This window comes from Haliotis rufescens, unplaced genomic scaffold (assembly GCF_023055435.1).
Source record: "Haliotis rufescens isolate VD_foot unplaced genomic scaffold, xgHalRufe1.0.p SCAF_80, whole genome shotgun sequence".
Taxonomy (NCBI): Eukaryota; Metazoa; Mollusca; class Gastropoda; order Lepetellida; family Haliotidae; genus Haliotis; species Haliotis rufescens.
Window position 1 is genome coordinate 1,284,689 of NW_025964373.1, and position 23,653 is coordinate 1,308,341.

General features: G+C 44.5%; 2 protein-coding genes across 2 annotated transcripts; both read right to left on the reverse strand.

Moving 5' to 3' along the window:
• Positions 1–201: 201 nt before the first annotated feature.
• Positions 202–6,958, reverse strand: LOC124137368. The gene is made up of 3 exons (XM_046503641.2): positions 6,028–6,958; positions 4,964–5,068; positions 202–1,868 (listed from the first exon to the last, which is right to left on the reverse strand). The coding sequence occupies exons 1-3, from the start codon at positions 6,090–6,092 to the stop codon at positions 743–745; spliced, it is 1,296 nt and encodes a 431-aa protein (XP_046359597.1). The 5' UTR covers positions 6,093–6,958; the 3' UTR covers positions 202–742.
• Positions 202–23,364, reverse strand: LOC124137367. Its single transcript, XM_046503640.2, has 4 exons — positions 23,269–23,364; positions 21,554–21,661; positions 11,586–12,692; positions 202–749 (listed from the first exon to the last, which is right to left on the reverse strand). Coding segments are annotated over exons 1-4 (1,224 nt in total). The 5' UTR covers positions 23,271–23,364; the 3' UTR covers positions 202–742.
• Between the last annotated feature and the right edge of the window lie 289 nt (positions 23,365–23,653).

Consider the following 23,653-nt stretch of genomic DNA (forward strand, 5'->3'; position numbering starts at 1 on the left):
ATGATTCCTGAGTGCACACTGATCCAGCTTTGAGCATGCATCTGGGTGTTGTGAAAATATGCGCAATATAAATGGCCTATTATTATTATTATTATTTTTATTATTATAAGTAGACCACTGGAGGTGGTGAAAAGGTCTACGTTACATGTAAAGGTAACAATAGGTTGGTCGGATCAAGCATCGGACTCTAGCAAATTCTTATTTGAATAATGTCCTGTCAGACGTTTTTATTTCATTGAGATCTTTGAGAACACAGCTGACAAAATCGTTTTGTCCGAGAAATGCGTTTGGGGCTTTTCTTGGAAAATAGGATCATTTGCGTTGATTGGGTTAAAGGGCGCATCGTGTTTATCCCTTTACATGCCCATGTTAATCACAATGAGTTAAATGACGAAATAGTTCCATTGTTTGAACATTGGTTAGGCTGTTCTAAGCTCTGTCTGGCGGGGTGACCGTGGTACAGTTGTCATTTCCCCTGAAGCATGTTCCACAACCAGATAAAGTGCTCAGGCACACACAGAGAAAAACAATATAACCATGTCAACTATTATAATCTAAAAGGGGCGGTGGGTTAGCCTAGTGGATAAAACATCCGCTCGTCACACTGAAGGCCCGGGTTCGATTCCCCACATAGGTACAATGTGTGAAGCCCATTTCCGAAGTCCCCCGGGGTGGTGTTGCAGGAATAGTTAAGAAAATGGCATAAAAACAATACTCATTCATTCACTCACTCACTCACTCACTATAATCTAAATGGCGTGATTGTTCCATTTCTGAAGATAAAAAGTTTTTGTTCTAGTTGTGACATCATGGCACCCCTGATACTAAAGTTGCTGGTTGATACAACAAGCACCTTGCAGAGACTAAGGACAGTTTGATCGAGTAGTGCCATCTCAAGGCCCAAGCAAGCACCAGATGTATGTCCTTGAAGGTCAATATGAAGCACTGCACCATCCGTGTCAATTTCCCGGACACCGAACCAGTTCCTGGCTCTATTGCGAACATCCACTGAGTCACTTGCTATAAAAACACGACTAGCGTTTTTATATTTAGACAGAAACCTCCATAAGGAGTCAACTGAAGATAATGCGTTTATTTGAGAAGCGTCATTGGGTATGCTGGGATTTTTCCTCATTCGAATGTGAGCGCAGACTAAATCTCCTTCTTTAGGAACTCTGTTCATGAACCTGTTGATACGTTTCCCAAATTGAATAGACGGTATCACCAGAAGGTGCCATATAGCTTGAAATATCTGAGCACGGTTTTTGGTTTTAAACTCTTTCGGAACAAGGCGACCATATCTGGGACTGTTCTTAATTCTGTTGATGATGTCTTGGTTTGTTCTCAAGAAGACAACATCGCTTGGAAACTTTAGGTTGAAGTCACTTTCAACGTCAACAACACCATTGCGGTTATTCATCCAATCCACATTCTCCCGACTCAGATCTTGAATGTCCTTCACCTTCACATTCCAGTTGACCATATTTGGAATATAGAACATCTTGATATCGCAAGGATAGGACATATTGATACCAAACTGTCGGCCTGTTACCTTAGCAAGCAGGTAGGCAGCTACTATGCCCCTCTGTCTGTCGCCCCAACCTCCACAGCGACCCTTCTTGTCGCAGAGGTAGATGAGGTACCGTCTGTGGGGTCCATAGGCGCGTTTAGTGTCATTCCTGTTGGACTCAGGTACCTTCTCTGTCGTTTTTTCTTTGTAATCAGTTCCCTTCACGACACGAGGTGCTTGTGGATTCTCTGCGGCCTTATGCTTCGTCTTCAATGGTTGTCCAGCTCTGGCACCAGCAGCGAACACAAGGCTCTCCTGCCTGGCACTCATGTTTGAGACAGCAGCTACATTCCAAGGACTGGAACCAATCAGTAAACAGTAAACAATGATATACACCAATGTAATATTCCACAGTAAACAATGGTATACAGGTATAACATATCGCAAAAGGGGGCACGGGTGGCCAGTCGTCTAAAGCGCCGCAATTCCCTGTACAGAGTTGCGTTCCTTGGGCACGACAGTAACCATTGATTGTGGGTTCGAATCCCGGTTCGCCCCGATTATGTTTCTAGGTTTGTCAGTACCATACCCGTGCTCGTTGGTTTCACTGAAGTGATACACGTCTAAGACATCACTTTGGGCTTTCCTCCCACATTAAGCCGACACGCCGTGATATAACTGGAATACTGTTAAAAGCGAAAAACAAAACTCACCCACTCACTCACTCATATCGCAAAAATATTAATGCATTGGGAACATAAGTAATGTCACCTTGCAATCTGATAACCATTCGCATTTGAACATACAAATAGTAAGAGATGAGGTGAAATAGGGTTTAATATTCTGTTCAACTAATTCTGTGCGTGCGTGTTTAAGTTAGACACAGAATAGTGACTCCTAGCCGACCAGTCCTTGTTTTATCCCTTTCTTGAGCACCAGGCGGGGTAACAACAAGTACCAGCTTTTAACGTCTTTTGATATGGTGCCGCCAGGGGATCGAACGACCGACCTTCCGCTCTCTGGGCCGAAACGCTCTATCCACTAGACAACAGAACGTGTTTAATGGAAAGAGTGAGTGAGGTAGTTAGGTTCTTTCAGGCTTTGAGCATGTCTTTAGTTGTATTAGGACGTGTCAGCTTGTCACGGAAATGCAAGATTTAGACGGTTGCGACTTAAGGGAAACCCATGAGCACAGCTGTCAGGTATAGTACTGAAAAACAAAGAGTAGTAAGGCCGATCTGGGATTCGAACCAACTATTAAAGGGTTCTTGCGCGCCTAGACTCTGCGCAGAACATAGCGACGCCTTAGACGCAGCTGTGCCAGCACTGGCGGAAAGAAATGAAGGAATTCACTTAAATATTGTAACAGAAAAGGTCTTAGTATTTAGTTATCAATAACACTGAACTTTAGAAACATTATACACGCTTTTCATCCTCCGGTTATCTTCTTGGTACGTCACATAAAACAACACTTCCCTGCTTATGTCTCCCGTTATTTGATAAGCAATATCATTAAAGTCAGATCTAGTTCTCGCAGCCGCTAAACAAAGATCTGAGGAGATGCCATTACGGGTCACGTTAGAACCACCTTTCGCGAACTTTGCCCGACCACTGAAATGAATAACAAGAAGTCGACATCAGCGAATTAGAATGCAGCTTTATCGAGCTTTACGGCACGCGTTTCAACCTGGCGACTTCCATTTCAGACTACGTTTGAGAGATATGTTGACATAGTTCTCGATTATAATTTTGAAAACTGAACAAACGAACATTCTGGAATGTCCAATATATGGCTGAGATTGTTTGGCAGTGCTTCCCACCTACTGTGCAACGCCCCCTCCGTTCAAATGTTTATCCCACAGAAGCGAGAGATGGACGATAATTTTGACGGAATCAGTCATACGGGCCGTAACTGTAGTTCGGAATACATAACATTTTCGAGGTTGCATGATTAAAAACACATTCCGACTGTCACTTTCATGATCTGGTAGGCGACGTTTACATTGGTCGGATGAAAGGTCGTTCTGACGTGACCCATAATGGGATATCCTCAGATCTTTGTTTAGCGATAGAGAGAGCTAAGATCTGATTTTAATGAGATTGTTTGTTGAGGGTCCGTCAGTTTATTTTTTTTATAATATGCAAAATGAAGGCGTTGTATCTATAAAATGTCAAATGTACTTATACATGGTGTGGGCCTGGTAGAATTGCGCTCGTTGAATACACCAGAAACCAATGATTGCTGGTTCGAATCCCGGTTCACCCCAATTATGTTTCTAGGTTTGTCAGCACCACACCGTGCTCGTGGGTCATCACTGAGGAGAACGTCAGAGACCTGCAGCAATTCGGGCTCACATTTATTTCCTCTCACATTTATCTGACACGCCGTGAAATACTGTTTAAAGCGGAGTTAAACCACCTCACTCATTCTTGTTTTGTGTGTATCTGTTGGTAGAAGACAACGTAGTGAGTAGCGGCTGTTTTGTTAAAAGTATAATTGTAAAATATAAGTGTTACCCCTTTGGTAAGAGTAACAGCTGATATTCGCGACGTGACAGGGAATGCGTAATACTGTGAATAACCAGGGGAATAACATCTTTGCGCCATGGACCGTGATGTGGTGATGTGGTAGAGCGGAGGGTCAGGGGTTCGATTCCTAGGCGCGTCATACCAAAAGAGGTTTAAAGTTGGTACTTGTTGTTACTCTGCCTGGCGCTCGGCATCAAGGGGCTAAAACAAGGACTGGTCGGCTCGGAGTCTGAGTATACTGTGTCTGAGTGAGGGATTCATGTTTAACTGAGGTATGGTATCTCAGTGGGCTTGAACTATAACTCGGCATCAGTCCGGACTAGTACAAGCAGCCACACACACGTGCATGCACGTCGCACTATAAGTGCAACTTGGAAAAAGGTGAAACACCATTTCACCTCACCTCACCTTTGCGCCATGGGTCAATAGCATGACCTTGTTAAAGAACTTGGAGTCGGCGCCAAGTTGCCGTCAGGTTGACACAATTTGGACAAAAGTGTGCTGGCGTTTTCTTTAATATTAAGATTAAAATAAAATTAAAAAAACCAATATGTTACGTCATAAATATGTCTTGAAAAGAGTACAGTGCTAAGTTCACTTAAAACAACCAACAGGAATGTGAATAGTGCCGTGCTTATACTTATCCCGCGTTGTATCGTGGCTCATACAAACAAGCTTTCACATTGGTAGTGTATACAATGTCCTCTACAGTGAACCCCTGATAATCCGGACGTCAAATTTCGAATGAAATCCTAGTTGTAGTTGCCCCTCTGTACTACACAGATGTCCAGACAGTACTTGTCCGGAATGCACGGTGTCCGCACTAACGGGAGTTATGAAATATCGGGGTTTACGGACTATTGAGTTTCCGGACAAACGGGGATTTCGGACTATCGGGATTTCACTGTATGAAACACATGGTACCTGAGTCCATAGGCTAGCAGGAATGGTCGGGATGATCCAGTGGTTAGGATGAAGAACCAGGCGACCACCAGGAAGATGGCTGCAAGTACACCGAGACGCATCCTCCTGAAATAAGTCCACACAATTATATACCTGAATAGTTTCAGGAACCTGCAGCCCTGGTCCCTTTAGTATTTTACTTCGTGGTTACTGGGTTTTGAGTTCCACTGCACAAGTATGGCACTCTACTATGTGTATACGCCCTATGAAGATACGGGAAAGAGAATAGGTCTTCAGCAACCCATGCTTGTGACCCGTGAAGATCCGGGTAGAATAGGTCTTCAGCAACTCATGCTTGTGACCTGTGAAGATCCGGGGTAGAATAGGTCTTCAGCAACCCATGCTTGTGACCCGTGAAGATCCGGGTAGAATAGGTCTTCAGCAACCTATGCTTGTGACCCGTGAAGATCGGGGGAAGAATAGGTCTTCAGCACCTATGCTTGTGACCCGTGAAGATCCGGGATAGAATAGGTCTTCAGCAACTCGTGCTTGTGACCCGTGAGTATCCGGGGTAGAATAGGTCTTCAGCAACCCATGCTTGCCGTAAAAGGCGACTATGCTTGTCGTAATCGCCGACTAAGGAAATCGGGTGGTCAGACTGACTTAGTTGATGCATGTAACCGTAAGCCAAAGATCGCTGACATATAGATGGAATAAACAAAAAAACAACATCATAAAACTTTATCCCACTTGCGTAGATCGATGCTCATGATGTCGATCACTGGATTTTCTGATCCAGACTCGAATATTTACAGACCGTCGTCATATAGCTGGAGTATTGCTGAGTGCGGCGTTAAACAACAAACATACACACAAACAAAATCACTATCATCAAAGATACTTTTGCCAACGAGTATATATTTGATTATGATTGGATACTTAGGGTCACGTGGACACTGTTCAGATCAAATGAGACTTGATGCTTGAAGCTTGAAGATACGCACATGAATTCACATGATAGTTGAAACACAATAACAATCTTCATAAACAACAACAACATATGTATATACAGACCATTAACTCACCTGCTTCTTAAACTGCATACTTGTCGACAGCAGTACGTCTTTGATAACCTCAAAGCAATCTGCATCCTCGCGACGCAGAAACTTGCTTCAAAATCCTTCCGACACAATGAACACAATATCCAAGTAAATAAACAGGTTTACAACACTTCTCACACCCCACCCAGATGAACCTACGGCAGGCGACACGACCGATCAGTAGGCGACGGAGAAGCCCCTGTGTGGTGAACACACATACATCACCTACACAGCGTGGACCGCTAAACACTGCGACGTATCTCTATTCTTCAACCGACCTGAACGCGACGATGCACTGGGTCAACGACACGCCTGTCGCTATAGGGTGTGGTCAAACCGCAGTCCTTTTTTTATAAGATTTGTAATGGGCTCACAACGGATTTCACGTTCTATGAACGTGTGCGTAGACACGGTGACCAGTGCGATGGAGCATTGTGCATCTGCCTTGCTGGAGACAACACTGGTTGAATTTCAAGTTGAATCGCTTGACTGGTTTTCCACCAGCGAGCATGGGTGACTGATTTCTCGCAGTGTCGGATCAACACGTATATATATTTTATATATTTTGAATATGATATATGTTATGTTCTGTCATATTAAATGTACAGAGTTGGACATTGTTCCTGCTTTGTTGTAACAGCTTGACGTATCGTAAGTACTATGACAAACCAATACCCAACTTCCGTACGCCGAGACTTTGTAAACACAAGGGACGTCACTCCGGCACTGCAACTACCCACTCGGGTACATTCGGCTCATACCGCCACCCATGTGTGAAACGAACGGGGTGTACTGCTTGTAGTCCCGCGGCGGTTATCTCCCTTGGTTTAGACAGCGCACAGGCAATCAACGGATTTAATGACATTTTGAGGTGAGGCGAGGTGAGAAGACAAGGATTGATCCACGATTTGTAAAATGGTGTTCCAAAGGTGTGGGGGTCGAGGTGTGTGTGTGTGTGTGTGTGTGTGTGTTCGCGCTTGTTTGTGTTTGTGCGTGTGTGGTGTTTCAGGACCCCTCTCGCGTTCAATAGTATTGTACTTATACCACGGACCTATATAACCTATCCAGGTTATACAAGTCCGTGCTTATACAGATGTGGTGGTGAAATAGGGTTTAACGTCGCTTCCAAGATTATAACACTTATGCAGCGACGTGCATGCACGTGTGTGTGTGGCTGCTTTAATAGTCCCGACTGATGTCGATATACAGTACTAGCTCACTGAGATACCTTGCCGCAGTTTAACATGAATACCCAACTCAGACACAGTATACTTATATAAATTACTCAGAACCGACCAGTCCCTGTTTAAGCCCCTTAATGCCGAGCGCCAGGCAGGGTAACAACAAGTACCTTCTTTTTACTTCTTTTCGTATGGCGTGGCCGGGGATCGAACTCCGGGCCTTCTGCTCTCCGGGCGGACGCTCTACCACAACACCACGGGGGCGGTCCATGGCGCAAAGATGTTATTCCCCTGGTTATTCACAGTATGACGCATTCCCTGACACGTCTCGAATATCAGCTTTTACTCTTACCAAAGACGTAACACTTATATTTTACTGTTATTCTTTAAACAAAACTAGCTTCGACAGCCGCTACTCACTACGTTGTCTTCTACCAATGGATACACGACACACAAGAATGAGTGAGGTGGTTTAACTCCGCTTTGAACAGTATTTCACGGCGTGTCAGATAAATGTGAGAGGAAATAAATGTGAGCCCGAATTGCTGCAGGTCTCAGACGTATTCCTCTGTGGTGAAACCCACTCAGACACAGTAAATGACTCCGAGCCGACCAGTCCTTGTTTTAGCCCCTTAATGCCGAGAACCAGACATGGTAACAACAAGTACCATCTTAAATTTTCCTTTGGTAGTTGACCCACTAGCTTGGCAGCTTGCTGTTTACTGATGGGGCGCCTCCTCCTAAAGCCTATGGCTTGTCCCAGAGTTACACAGCAGCCATGTTGTATATGTCCTGGCTGGTTGCACCTGAAACAATTGGGCTCTCCAGTAATGGAATCCTTAGAGAGTTGCTGATTCCTAGAATTCCCTCTCTTATCCTGGTACCATGATGGCAATCCTGGCGGAGGTGGAGGCTACAGATTCGGCGATGGTCCTATGGGTCCTGGGTTTCTGTTCATCTAAGGAACAGAGGAAACAGGGAATGGGTTATTCTGTTGCTTCTTCAGTTCTGCAACTTCACTAGTCAGCTGTCTCAACAATACCTTGATCTCCTTCATCTCAACGTCCTGTGTGTTTGCAGCGGCCATCCAGTTCCTCTCTGCTTCAAATCCACTTCAGCTCTCTGCAGGGCTCTGAGAAGGTCACCACGGCGGACAGCTACCTGTGTGAGGAAAGTATTACAATTCCTACACGTTTTACCTCTGAGATAAAACCACGAACTCTCGAATTACGCTGAAAATCCAATTAACGTCAGCAGAATGAATCTATGAATTATTACAACGATCAGCTTATCCTGATGCGGCTAAGGGACGCGACTCTGCATGAGCAGTTAGACCACCTGTGTCTTCGCAGTAAATAAAGATTAGTTTAGATGTTGTGTGATATAACAACACTTATGTTTGTATGTTATGTGTATCAGGGCAATACAAGGATATAAATAACACACTGAACAAACTCTAAACAGTGATTATACAGTTTTATCACAACGTGTCAGTTTGACGTGACAGGAAACAGGAAGTGATGCAGGGCTCCGATAATGACATGCTGACAAACCTAGATACATATACTGGCTCGCCAAACGATGTACAATCCTTAAACGACTGGGCAGACTGTGCCTCGTTTCTGTTTAAGATATGGTTTATTGTTTACTTGCATGCTCTAAGCGATCCTACACCACAAAACGTTTTACACACTGAGAAGGTACCAAACTTTTAGAGTTGTCATTATATCAAGTAGTACGACTGACCCTTCCCTTGCTGGTCAGATTCAAATGCTCATCTTTGAACAAGGCTGCATGTAGAAGTGAAATAGTTTGACCAGGAATTATTAAGAATTTATCATCACATTTTGGTTAATGTGGCCATGTTTTTGTAAAACGTATTCTGAAGTTGATTCGAAGGGGACAACTCCGCGTGTTATATTTGTAAACAAGCTAGCAGACGGCAAACAAGACCACCGTGCAAGTGGCAGCTTTAAATAAGAGAAAGATTACTTCTGAATTATACAATAAAGGACTCAGATCAGCACATGTCATTACAGAGAGAAGAGACATTCCATTATCCGTGTACCGTGTTTTGAAAAATATTGAGAGTGGAGATGGAATTGGGCGCACAATTGGAGCAGGTAGGCAAACGAAATACACTGTTGGCGACAGAAGGCGACTTGGTATATTGGCGTCTGAAAACAGACGCATGAGCATAGAAACTATTAGGCATGAAATGATTAACAGAGAAATAGTTCATGCTCAAGAGACAAAGAGAACGCATTTGTATAATATGGAATGGCAGAATCACGAGGAATTTCTTCACCACTCCTAAAACCTGTAGATCTACAGCAAGAACGACGTTTGAGCAGATAAATGTCTACTGGGACAATGTAATGTTCTCAGATAAAAGTTCAGTGTGGCTGTATCCAACCTGCATTATCATGTGGAACAAACGTACAGATAGAACAATTTACCAGCGTCAAAGTACATAGGGACATCTCCCTCCAACGTCACAAATTTTGTATAGTGACATTTTGGGCATTTCAGCGCGACAATGATCCAAAACAAAGTTATGCATTCTCAGGAATGGTTTAACGAGAAAAATTTTCCACTCCTGGAAGGACCCAGCTACAGTCCGGACATGAACCCAACTGAAACTATTAGGGGAATCATGAAGGACAAACTCGTTAATAAATTCTAAAAAATACATGTGATATTAAAGCAGAGTTGGTGATATATTGGGACAGTGTGACTCGTGACTTTCCGACTTCCTTCATAGGCAGTATGCCTCTCCTCATTGAAGCGTGTATTAGGTAAAGAGGTGGTCTGACAAAATATTGAAATGTTTACTGTTTTGTAGCTTTACGTAAGAAGAGATTGTTGGAAAAACTTATCTCTTGGTCTATGACTTAATAAACATATAATTTACAATGTTGTAATTCTCAATAATTTCTGGTCAAACTATACATGTCGTTTACCATAATCTGCACAGAACATCCAAAGTATCTGACAACTCCAGTATTAGGTTGGTTGTTTAACGCCGCACTCAGCAATATTCCAGCTATATGACGTCGGTCTGCAAATAATCGAGTCTGGACCAGGCATTCCAGTGATTAATGTCATGAGCATCGATCCACGCAATTGGGATCGATGACATGCATCAACCAAGTCAGCGAGCCTGACCAGCCGATCCCGTTAGTCGCCTTTTACGACAAGCATAGTCGCCTTTTACGGCAAGCATGGGTTGCTGAAGACGTATTCTACCCCGGATCTTCACGGGTATCCAGTATTAGGTCGATCAGTCCATCACAACCAATACTTAAAATGCAACCTTCTAAGTATAAGCGACAAAACCATATATATCCATGTTCATAAGAAACCTCTGCTAAAAGTAGGGTCCATTGTACGATTCCGACTATATCATGAGCATTTTTGTATGTATCACTATCAAATAGTGATGATAACAGGTGTTCGCGAAATGGTGAGCGTGCCCTGCGATCATGTCGATGACAGCCATCATAAACACACGCAAAGGCAAGTCAGTTGTTCACCTAAAAAAATATGGGAACAAAAGTCAAAATAGGGAATTGCATCGGACAACATTTCGATCACTGATGCGTGGAATTTGGAAATGTCCTCCACATGTCTACCGTAAAACTTTTCAAAGCTTTACTGAGGTCTTGAAAGTTGTAACCGTGATCATTCAACTTTTGAGCAAGAGTCGTATGACACTCTTTGAAATTTTGGTAGAAAGAGCATGCTCGACTATACCTCCAAAGTTGTGAAATGTAAACACCAAAGGCTGAAGCTGAAGGAGTATTGTTCGACATAAAGGGAAAGTAGACTATTGCAAAGTTGAAGTCACCTCTCTTGTCTTAAAGTCACGTACGTGGAGAGTGTTTTGTCACTATGAATCTTTATGCATAGATCTAAACATGAAACATTCGAGGCAGTCACACTGATCTGTATTTCTAGTTCAGATGGGTAAATCAGTGGACGGGAATTGGCTATTGGATGGTTATCGAACCATATTAGATCATGGATATATCCGAAACTAAAGTTAAACTCTTGGCCGAATTACCTTGTTTTCTCTTTGCCAATCCAGGCAGCAATTCCGATTCATATGCATAAAGAAACATACACAAGAAGGGGAGTGCACTTGGTGCCCATGGGGACGACTACTTCTTGCCTAAAGGTCTTTCCCCAAAATTGTAAAATAGGTGTTTTGCACAGTACAACAGTACATTGTTCCTTTTTAGAAGTTCCTACAGGTCACTGTGGTATAGTTCACCTAGAGTATTTTCACTTGTAGATAAAATGCATAAACACACGAATTATACACAGTGAAAAACATTATTATCATGTCAACCATTAAATCTAAATGGCGTGATTGTTCCATTTCTGAAGATAAAAAGTTTTTGTTCTAGTTGTGACATCATGGCACCCCTGATACTAAAGTTGCTGGTTGATACAACAAGCACCTTGCAGAGACTAAGGACAGTTTGATCCAGTAGTGCCATCTCAAGGCCCAAGCAAGCACCAGATTTATGTCCTTGTCGGTCTATATGAAGCACCACACCATCCGTGTCAATTTCCCGGGCACCGAACCATTTCCTGGCACTATTTCGTACATCAAGAGAGTCACTTGCTATGAAGACACGACTGTGATTGTCATGCTCAGACAAAAATCTCCATAAGATATCTACAGACGATAACGAATTTATAGGAGCACCGTCATTTGAAATGGTAGGTTTTTTCCCAATTCGGACGTGAGCACAAACTAACTCGCCGTTCTTTGGAATGCTGTTCATAAACCTGTCTAAATGTTCTTCAAAATGAAAGGATTTCCTCATTAGAATGTGCCATATAGTTTGAAAGACTTGAGCACGGCTTCCGTCTTTAAACTGCTTTGGAACAAGGCGACCATATCTAGAACTCTTTTTTATTCTGTTGATGATATCGCGGTTTGTTCTTAGGAAGATGACATCACTAGGGTATTTCATGTTAAAGTCGATATCAACGTCGACAACGCCCTTGCGGTTATCCATCCAATCCACCATTTCCCAATTCAAACCACGAATGTCCTTCACCTTCACATACCAGTCGACCAAATTTGGGACATAGAATATTTTGATGTCACAAGGATAGGACATATTGATACCAAACTGTCGACCTGTTACTTCAGCAAGTAGATAAGCAGCTACTATTCCCTTCTGTCTGTCGCCCCAACCTCCACAAGAACGAATTTCGTCACACAGGTAGATGAGGTACCGCGGGTGTTGTCTTACGTTGGCGTTTGATGTATAACTGTCGGACGGTGTCATGTTCTCTTCAAGCTTGTCTTTGGTAGGTGTGTTCTTGTTCTTGCTATGATTGGTCTTGTCCTGGTCCTGCATAGCCCTAACGGGTGAGAAGGTGTCGCCTTTATCGTGTGTGGAATTCTCCTTTGTAACACTCATGTCAGATGCAGCGACCTCCCTCGCGCTGGAAGAAATGTAATCTGTTTTAAAAAAAAGCGAAACAACCTTTTCTATAATCATAATAATAATAATAAATAAATACAGCGACAAAACCCTTTCCATATCCAAAAGAAATCTATGCATAAAGCAGAGTCGATTGTATAATTCCGAGTATATCATGTGTGTATGAATCACTATCAAATAGTAATGATACCAGGTGTTCGCGAAAAGGTGAGCGTATCCTGCCCCACCGGTGGCAACCATCATAAACTCATGCAAAGGCAAGTCAGTTGTTCACCTGAAAAAACATGGGAACATATGGTACAAGTCAAAATAATGTATTGCATCGGACATCATTTTTGTAACTGATGCGAAAAATTTAGAAATGTCCTCCACATGTCTACCATAAAACATTTTGAAAGCTTTACTGAGGCCCTGACTGTTGTAACCTTGATCAAACAGCTTCTGAGTAAGACCCGTATGGCACTCTTTGACATCTTGGTAGAAAGAGCATGCTCGATTGTACCTCCAAAGTTGTGAAATGTGAACACCAAAGGCTGGAGCTGCTGGAATATTGCTCTCGACATGAAGGGAAAGTTGACTATTTGAAAGTTGAATTCATCCCTCTTGTCAAACAGTCTTGTGGGGAGTGTTTTGTCACTCTGAATCTTTATGCATAGATCTTAACGGGAAACAGGCGAGGTTGTCTCACTGGTCTCCTGTATTTCTAGTTCAGGTTTGTAAATCAGTGGAAGGGAATTGGCTATTTGATAGTTACTGAGCGACATCCGATCATCGATATACCTGAAGCTTAAGATAAACTTCTTGGCCAAATTACCTTGTTTTGACTTTGTCAATCCGAACAGAAATTTCGATTCATATGCATAAAGAAACAGAAACAATGAGGAAGTCCAGCATATTGTTATTAACAGCGCAGGTTCGTTAGTGTACAACAACCACGTCAGTCATAAAACCCGTGAAGATCCGGGGTAGAATTGATCTTCAACCCATGCTTGTCGTAACGGGATCGGGTGGTCAGGCTCGCTGAATTGGTTGATGGATGTCATTGATTACATTTGCCTGGATCGATGCTCATGATGTAAATCACTGGATTGTCTGCTACAGGCTCGATTATTTACAGACCGCCGTCATATAACTGGACTATTGCTGAGTGCAGCGTTAAACAACAAACAAACAGTCATGCATTGAGGTAATTAGTATCACATGGCGAGGAGATCCACTTTGCAGTACACTGACCACTACCACAGACCACTGAAACTTCTGGATACCCTGCGTATGTGTTAACCCAGCCTTTGTAGACGCACTGCTCGTTAAACTGAAGAATGGCTTCGAGGTGGTATATCGCAAAGGTTGTGAATGATGTGAGACTTCAAGGCACATAGGATTATGTTTTGTTAAGTTGCACCTCAGTGTGTAATCACATGACTGCATTATGACTATATTAAATTTTGAATTTGTATGGTACACTTTCCAATCTATAACAGCTCAAATGCCCTGAGACCATGCTATGTTTCATCACATATTCTCAACACAAAATATGAGTAAATTGCAAAAATACAACTCTGGAAAACTCCGTCTGTACAGTAGCCTGCTACTAAACCTAGTCTGTACAAACATGACTTGACCAAAATGGAAATGATTTACTTTACTTTTACAATGTGAATACTAATACACGCGACCATTGATATATAAAGGTGGCTGCCAATACGACTTCGTACATTTATCGACTATAGAAACATGAAATCAATGTGTTCAATCATTTATCGACTAAAGAAACATGAAATCAATGTGTTCAATCATCTACGATCGTAGGGCTATGGAAACATCGGGACCTGTTCAGTTAGTATGAATCACAGGCAATGACAACTTTCACGTTAGGTTCAAGTTTAATCATGTGGTTTGGGAGAATGTTCATTTACGTGTAGTGCATGGCTGGTTTAAATTTTCAGTTGTCAAAAAATCTATATCATTGCATACTTTTAAGTCTGTCTGAAAACATTATAACAAAATATCGGTCACTCTGAGCAAATTCTATTGAAACCCTTGTTTGCCGGCATCGAGGTGATAAAACATTATACCAAGGTAAACCTTCCCTTATCATTCCATGCTTATCTCCCCGTAAAGATCCGGGTTAGAACTGGTCTTCAGCAACCCATGCTTATCTCCCCGTAAAGATCCGGGTTAGAACTGATCTTCAGCAACCCATGCTTATCTCCCCGTAAAGATCCGGGTTAGAACTGATCTTCAGCAACCCATGCTTGTCTCCCCGTGAAGATCCGGGTTAGAACTGATCTTCAGCAACCCATGCTTATCTCCCCGTGAAGATCCGGGTTAGAACTGGTCTTCAGCAACCCATGCTTATCTCCCCGTAAAGATCCGGGTTAGAACTGATCTTCAGCAACCCATGCTTGTCTCCCCGTGAAGATCCGGGTTAGAACTGATCTTCAGCAACCCATGCGTATCTCCCCGTGAAGATCCGGGTTAGAACTGGTCTTCAGCAACCCATGCTTATCTCCCCGTGAAGATCCGGGTTAGAACTGATCTTCAGCAACCCATGCTTATCTCCCCGTAAAGATCCGGGTTAGAACTGATCTTCAGCAACCCATGCTTATCTCCCCGTGAAGATCCGGGTTAGAACTGGTCTTCAGCAACCCATGCTTATCTCCCCGTAAAGATCCGGGTTAGAACTGATCTTCAGCAACCCATGCTTGTCTCCCCGTGAAGATCCGGGTTAGAACTGATCTTCAGCAACCCATGCTTATCTCCCCGTGAAGACCCGGGTTAGAACTGGTCTTCAGCAACCCATGCTTATCTCCCCGTGAAGATCCGGGTTAGAACTGATCTTCAGCAACCCATGCTTATCTCCCCGTGAAGATCCGGGTTAGAATTGGTCTTCAGTAACCCATGCTTATCTCCCCGTGAAGATCCGGGTTAGAATTGGTCTTCAGTAACCCATGCTTATCTCCCCGTGAAGATCCGGGTTAGAACTGATCTTCAGCAACCCATGCTTATCTCCCCGTGAAGATCCGGGTTAGAATTGGTCTTCAGTAACCCATGCTTATCTCCCCGTGAAGATCCGGGTTAGAACTGATCTTCAGCAACCCATGCTTATCTCCCCGTGAAGATCCGGGTTAGAACTGATCTTCAGTAACCCATGCTTGTCTCCCCGTGAAGATCCGGGTTAGAGCTGGTCTTCAGCAACCCATGCTTATCTCCCCGTGAAGATCCGGGTTAGAATTGGTCTTCAGCAACCCATGCTTATCTCCCCGTGAAGACCCGGGTTAGAACTGATCTTCAGCAACCCATGCTTGTCTCCCCGTGAAGATCCGGGTTAGAACTGATCTTCAGCAACCCATGCTTATCTCCCCGTGAAGATCCGGGTTAGAACTGATCTTCAGCAACCCATGCTTATCTCCCCGTGAAGATCCGGGTTAGAGCTGGTCTTCAGTAACCCATGCTTGTCTCCCCGTGAAGACCCGGGTTAGAACTGATCTTCAGCAACCCATGCTTGTCTCCCCGTGAAGATCCGGGTTAGAACTGATCTTCAGCAACCCATGCTTATCTCCCCGTGAAGATCCGGGTTAGAACTGATCTTCAGCAACCCATGCTTATCTCCCCGTGAAGATCCGGGTTAGAACTGGTCTTCAGCAACCCATGCTTATCTCCCCGTGAAGATCCGGGTTAGAACTGATCTTCAGCAACCCATGCTTATCTCCCCGTGAAGATCCGGGTTAGAATTGGTCTTCAGTAACCCATGCTTATCTCCCCCGTGAACATCCTGGTTAGAACTGATCTTCAGAAACCCATGCTTATCTCCCCGTGAAGACCCGGGTTAGAATTGGTCTTCAGCAACCCATGCTTATCTCCCCGTGAAGACCCGGGTTAGAACTGATCTTCAGCAACCCATGCTTATCTCCCCGTGAAGACCCGGGTTAGAATTGGTCTTCAGCAACCCATGCTTATCTCCCCGTGAAGACCCGGGTTAGAACTGATCTTCAGCAACCCATGCTTATCTCCCCGTAAAGATCCGGGTTAGAATTGGTCTTCAGTAACCCATGCTTATCTCCCCGTGAAGATCCGGGTTAGAACTGGTCTTCAGCAACCCATGCTTATCTCCCCGTGAACATCCGGGTTAGAATTGGTCTTCAGCAACCCATGCTTGTCTCCCCGTGAAGACCCGGGTTAGAATTGGTCTTCAGCAACCCATGCTTATCTCCCCGTGAAGATCCGGGTTAGAACTGATCTTCAGCAACCCATGCTTATCTCTCCGTGAAGACCCGGGTTAGAATTGGTCTTCAGCAACCCATGCTTATCTCCCCGTGAAGACCCGGGTTAGAACTGATCTTCAGCAACCCATGCTTATCTCCCCGTAAAGATCCGGGTTAGAATTGGTCTTCAGTAACCCATGCTTATCTCCCCGTGAAGATCCGGGTTAGAATTGGTCTTCAGCAACCCATGCTTATCTCCCCGTAAAGATCCGGGTTAGAATTGGTCTTCAGCAACCTATGCTTATCTCCCCGTGAAGATCCGGGTTAGAACCGGTCTTCAGCAACCCATGCTTGTCTCCCCGTGAAGATCCGGGTTAGAACTGATCTTCAGCAACCCATGCTTATCTCCCCGTGAAGATCCGGGTTAGAACTGATCTTCAGCAACCCATGCTTATCTCCCCGTGAAGATCCGGGTTAGAACTGATCTTCAGCAACCCATGCTTATCTCCCCGTGAAGATCCGGGTTAGAGCTGGTCTTCAGTAACCCATGCTTGTCTCCCCGTGAAGACCCGGGTTAGAATTGGTCTTCAGCAACCCATGCTTATCTCCCCGTGAAGACCCGGGTTAGAACTGATCTTCAGCAACCCATGCTTGTCTCCCCGTGAAGATCCGGGTTAGAACTGATCTTCAGCAACCCATGCTTATCTCCCCGTGAAGATCCGGGTTAGAACTGGTCTTCAGCAACCCATGCTTATCTCCCCGTGAAGATCCGGGTTAGAACTGATCTTCAGCAACCCATGCTTATCTCCCCGTGAAGATCCGGGTTAGAATTGGTCTTCAGTAACCCATGCTTATCTCCCCCGTGAACATCCTGGTTAGAACTGATCTTCAGAAACCCATGCTTATCTCCCCGTGAAGACCCGGGTTAGAATTGGTCTTCAGCAACCCATGCTTATCTCCCCGTGAAGATCCGGGTTAGAACTGATCTTCAGCAACCCATGCTTATCTCCCCGTGAAGACCCGGGTTAGAATTGGTCTTCAGCAACCCATGCTTATCTCCCCGTGAAGACCCGGGTTAGAACTGATCTTCAGCAACCCATGCTTATCTCCCCGTGAAGACCCGGGTTAGAATTGGTCTTCAGCAACCCATGCTTATCTCCCCGTGAAGACCCGGGTTAGAACTGATCTTCAGCAACCCATGCTTATCTCCCCGTAAAGATCCGGGTTAGAATTGGTCTTCAGTAACCCATGCTTATCTCCCCGTGAAGATCCGGGTTAGAACTGGTCTTCAGCAACCCATGCTTATCTCCCCGTGAACATCCGGGTTAGAATTGGTCTTCAGCAACCCATGCTTGTCTCCCCGTGAAGACCCGGGTTAGAATTGGTCTTCAGCAACCCATGCTTATCTCCCCGTGAAGATCCGGGTTAGAACTGATCTTCAGCAACCCATGCTTATCTCTCCGTGAAGACCCGGGTTAGAATTGGTCTTCAGCAACCCATGCTTATCTCCCCGTGAAGACCCGGGTTAGAACTGATCTTCAGCAACCCATGCTTATCTCCCCGTAAAGATCCGGGTTAGAATTGGTCTTCAGTAACCCATGCTTATCTCCCCGTGAAGATCCGGGTTAGAATTGGTCTTCAGCAACCCATGCTTATCTCCCCGTAAAGATCCGGGTTAGAATTGGTCTTCAGCAACCTATGCTTATCTCCCCGTGAAGATCCGGGTTAGAACCGGTCTTCAGCAACCCATGCTTGTCTCCCCGTGAAGACCCGGGTTAGAACTGATCTTCAGCAACCCATGCTTATCTCCCCGTGAAGATCCGGGTTAGAGCTGGTCTTCAGCAACCCATGCTTATCTCCCCGTGAACATCCGGGTTAGAACTGGTCTTCAGCAACCCATGCTTGTCTCCCCGTAAAGATCCGGGTTAGAATTGGTCTTCAGCAACTCATGCTTATCTCCCCGTGAAGATCCGGGTTAGAATTGGTCTTCAGCAACCCATGCTTGTCTCCCCATGAAGACCCGGGTTAGAACCGGTCTTCAGCAACCCATGCTTGTCTCCCCGTGAACATCCGGGTTAGAATTGGTCTTCAGCAACTCACGTAAGAGGCGGTTAACGGGATCAAAGAGTTTGTTAAGTATCCCTGTTGACCAGACAGAGCACGGTGCAGGGATCAACATTCTCCTGTTAAGGGATATGCTGCTGTTTCAAGTCGGAAGTGCATCTTGTGTATATATTATTACAGGGTCATGTGGATCCTGTATACACACTCTAGTTACCAAACTGTTTGTGACTCGGCGCGAACGTGTTACGTAATAGACGTGCATCTTTTCTTGATCAGCCATCTTCATTCCTTCAACATGTTCATGTCGATATGACTAGCGTCTGTATTTAGTGATCCATGCATATAGTTTTCAACATTATTTTGCTTTGTGCTGTCATAGCATTCCATAGCGTCTACAGCAGAAAGAGAGTGCTACCAAAAGACCGACATCCTTTTGAATTTACAAATGCGTTTTTAGATTTGCTGGTGTTAGTGAGTATTCAGGGAAAGATTATCATTTTATCGAAAAGGTTGACATTTGATAAATGCGGCTAAAACGGGCACCGAAATATGCAATGACACCAGCAAACACATAGCGTTTATCTCTTAATCTAATATTCCTTCTGACTGGCAACCAATCTTTATATATAAATCATCAACGCCAGATAATAATATCTGCTGAAACAGATTCCATTGGGCGTGACAGGGCAACAAGTGGTGAAACGTATATGAAAGAATCACCGAGTTGAAATAAATCGCGTAGATCGACCTATTTCTTCATGAGAATATGCTATGGAAGTGATACATCATGTCACGTGAAGCTCTGATGTTACACCAGTAGTCGACTCGAGAGTATCGCCAATTAAGTATTTGCAGAAAACAAAGAACTCATCACACATGTTCCAAAACAATGGATGTGTTTTGTAAGCCCCAGATCTTAGGAGACGACTTCAGAAACTGCAGGGTGGTTTTATTCCCAACGTTGTCTTCCCTGGACCACCTGAGACTGAGAGCTTGTCTGCACTAGATGGGGCCACGACAGGAACTGCTATCCCTGGACCACCTGAGACTGAGAGCTTGTCTGCACTAGATGCAATCACGGCAGGAACTGCTATCCCTGGACCACCTGAGACTGAGAGCTTGTCTGCACTAGATGGGGCCACGACAGGAACTGCTATCCCTGGACCACCTGAGACTGAGAGCTTGTCTGCACTAGATGCAATCACGGCAGGAACTGCTATCCCTTGACCACCTGAGACTGAGAGCTTGTCTGCACTAGATGGGGCCACGACAGGAACTGCTATCCCTGGACCACCTGAGACTGAGAGCTTGTCTGCACTAGATGGGGCCACGACAGGAACTGCTATCCCTGGACCACCTGAGACTGAGAGCTTGTCTGCACTAGATGCAATCACGGCAGGAACTGCTATGCCTGGACCACCTGAGACTGAGAGCTTGTCTGCACTAGATGGGGCCACGACAGGAACTGCTATCCCTGGACCACCTGAGACTGAGAGCTTGTCTGCACTAGATGCAATCACGACAGGAACTGCTATCCCTGGACCACCTGAGACTGAGAGCTTGTCTGCACTAGATGCAATCACGGCAGGAACTGCTATCCCTGGACCACCTGAGACTGAGAGCTTGTCTGCACTAGATGGGGCCACGACAGGAACTGCTATCCCTGGACCACCTGAGACTGAGAGCTTGTCTGCACTAGATGGGGCCACGACAGGAACTGCTATCCCTGGACCACCTGAGACTGAGAGCTTGTCTGCACTAGATGCAATCACGACAGGAACTGCTATCCCTGGACCACCTGAGACTGAGAACTTGTCTGCACTAGATGCAGCCACGACAGGAACTGTTATCCCTGGACCACCTGAGACTAAGAGCTTGTCTGCACTAGATGGGGCCACGACAGGAACTGCTATCCCTGGACCACCTGAGACTGAGAGCCTGTCTGCACTGGATGGGACCACGGCGGGAACTGCTATGCCTGGACCACCTGAGACTGAGAGCTTGTCTGCACTAGATGGGACCACGACAGGAACTACCATGCCTGGACCACCTGAGACTGAGAGCTTGTCTGCACTAGATGGGGCCACGACAGGAACTGCTATCCCTGGACCACCTGAGACTGAGAGCTTGTCTGCACTAGATGCAATCACGACAGGAACTGCTATGCCTTGTACTGACACATCCTTATAAAGCCCTATGCTATCTATCTAATTTATCTGCTGCTACATCCGCATTTGACAAATTAATAACTTTTAGGGCATACATCGTCCGATATAATCTTTAGTAATCTCCACTACCCACATGTGCAGTAACGCTATCTCTATTTTATAATATATGTACAATTATTAGTTGATCTCATCATGTAAATCCTTGGTGCACTTTGTTACACTATACATGTCATAAGAGACGACTTAGTTGATCGGAAGGCCGGACTCGCTAATGTGTTGATTGTGTGTCGACGTACCCAAACGGCTTTGGGCATTGCTCATCACTGGTCTGTCTGGTCCAGACTCGATTATTTCCAGGCCGCCGTGATGCAGCTGGAGTATTGCTGACTGCCACTTTAAACAAACAAGGGTGAATATTGCCGTACCTGAGCTCCGCAGTGAACACAACTGGCTGGGTCGGCCATGTCAGAAACAGCAGGAAGCACACAACCACACAGAGTAGGAGGGCAAAGAGCATGAGTTTCAGCGGTTTCCTGAAATAGTTCAACACAAACAGTAACTTGTAACTTGATACGCAGGAAGTCCGGACATTTAACGATCTTGACTAATTGGATGTTGACACATAGATGTTTCTGTTATAAAACTGTTAACATGTGCTAGATTTGTTCTATTGTAGTCGAGTTTATGTTCTGGATGTACCATTATAAGATGAAAAAAATCAATGAGATCCTTTCCACACATGCAAATGCATGTAAAGTCAAGTAAGGTCCAATCTTGCTGATACAGTGTTGTGACCTTGAAGAGTATGATGCATCATGGCGTGTCAGCTTAATGTGAGAGAAAAGCCCAGAGGAATGTAGAACGTAGAAGTTAACTAAGTGAACCTAACTAATTGAGACAATTCTTCAGAGAGAACTACTGTAGCTGAGTCAAACGTGACCCATGAGGTCATAGGAATATAAGTAATTACTGTAATATATACATATAAACGTTAAGGGGAGCAGCTACTTTGAATTGATTCAGCCGTTGCAGGAATAAAAACCCGTCTAAATCCTGAGCTGTGCAAACAAAGTGAATGAGTGAGTATTGTTTTAAGCCGCTTTTAGCAATATTCCTCCAATATCACGGTTGGGACACCGGAAAATGGGCTTCACGAATTGTACCCATGTGGGGAATCGAACCCGGGTCTTCGGCGTGACGTGTTAGATTCAGTAATTGAAGTGTTTCAAACTTAATTACTATTATGGTCAGAGTATGGTTGATTCATGGGAAGTGTACCTGTCACATATATAGATATGTAAGCCAGCGATTGAGACCATAGCATACGGCACGAAACACACAGTCAGTCAGGCCACAATCGGTCAGTTGTAACCTCCCGATCGATAGCTTAGTCGATATAGATACGTCATGTGGGTTTTTTTTATTATCCCGGGAGTAGAATCAACGAGCCTCGAACATATTCGAGTCATGTCTTCTACTTAAATCGTGTTATGGATGATCCTTAATTTCTCCATACTTTTGCATAATTGTCTAGATCTATAGGTTTAACTTGTTTAAAAAGCACGTTCAGAATGGCCTAGCGGCGGTCGTGTGGCCTAGTGGTTAAAGCGTTAGCTCGTCACGCCGAAGACCCGGGTTCGATTTTCGACATGGGTACAATGTGTGAAACCCATTTCTGGTGTCCCCTCCGCCGTGATACTGCTGGAATTTTGCTAATTGCGGCGTAAAACCATACTCACTCACTTTGGCCTATGGATTCCTGGCTCATAATCAAGTACAACAATAATAGTGTGACGTCATTATAATTGTTTGATCGTGTTCTCTAATCTTCCCGGAATCACCTGCAGATAGTGAGAATGTCAAGGTCACAGAGAAATGTCCCTAGTCGCTCTCTGAATACTACAGCACTGTAATGGGGCATCAGTTCGTTCCCAAGAATACCTGTCATCCATTGGGGGATATTTATTCGCTAAATTTCATCCATTAGATACATTACCGATTCATTGTCTGGAAACAGACAGTGTCTGGTCACTCACATAACAATGAACAATGAAGAGATCAATGCAAACGTAACTAAATCACCTGAAAAGACATCTGGCACTGAAGCTCAAGTGAAATGGGAACACAAAATGGTACTTACATCTTCCCCACAGAACGACAGGAGTTTGTATACTATCCCACGAACAGCCCTAACACAACAGGAGAGCGAGGACGTATTTTGTTTGACTGCAATTACTTCCCGGTCCACTAAACACTCACAACCTCATTAAAATACACTCTTCAACAAAAGAAACGCACGGACAGAGTTTAAGTAAATTTATACATGTAGTACCAAATAAAGTCGATATATTAATATAATAGATACAAATATGAAATTTTAGAGCTCGATAGTCACATGTTGTCGTTGTACAAGGGCATTGAAATCTTTTCATTGTCATATCACATACGGCCACAAGTTTGCCCTGAACTTAGTATCTCGTGTGACCGCCCCGGGCAGCAATCACGGCTCTGCATCTCCTCGGCAC

What these genes read in the sequence shown, in the direction of transcription:
- LOC124137368 (XM_046503641.2), bottom strand. Translation starts at nt 6,092, where the DNA reads ATGCAGATTGCTTTGAGGTTATCAAAGACGTACTGCTGTCGACAAGTA. An exon ending in GTATGCAGTTTAAGAAGCAG is followed by an intron (nt 5,069 to 6,027) that starts GTGAGTTAATGG and finishes GACTTATTTCAG; the next exon opens with GAGGATGCGTCTCGGTGTAC. An exon ending in CTGCTAGCCTATGGACTCAG is followed by an intron (nt 1,869 to 4,963) that starts GTACCATGTGTT and finishes GATTGGTTCCAG; the next exon opens with TCCTTGGAATGTAGCTGCTG.
- LOC124137367 (XM_046503640.2), bottom strand. An exon ending in GTGTTCACTGCGGAGCTCAG is followed by an intron (nt 12,693 to 21,553) that starts GTACGGCAATAT and finishes CATTTCTTCCAG; the next exon opens with CGCGAGGGAGGTCGCTGCAT.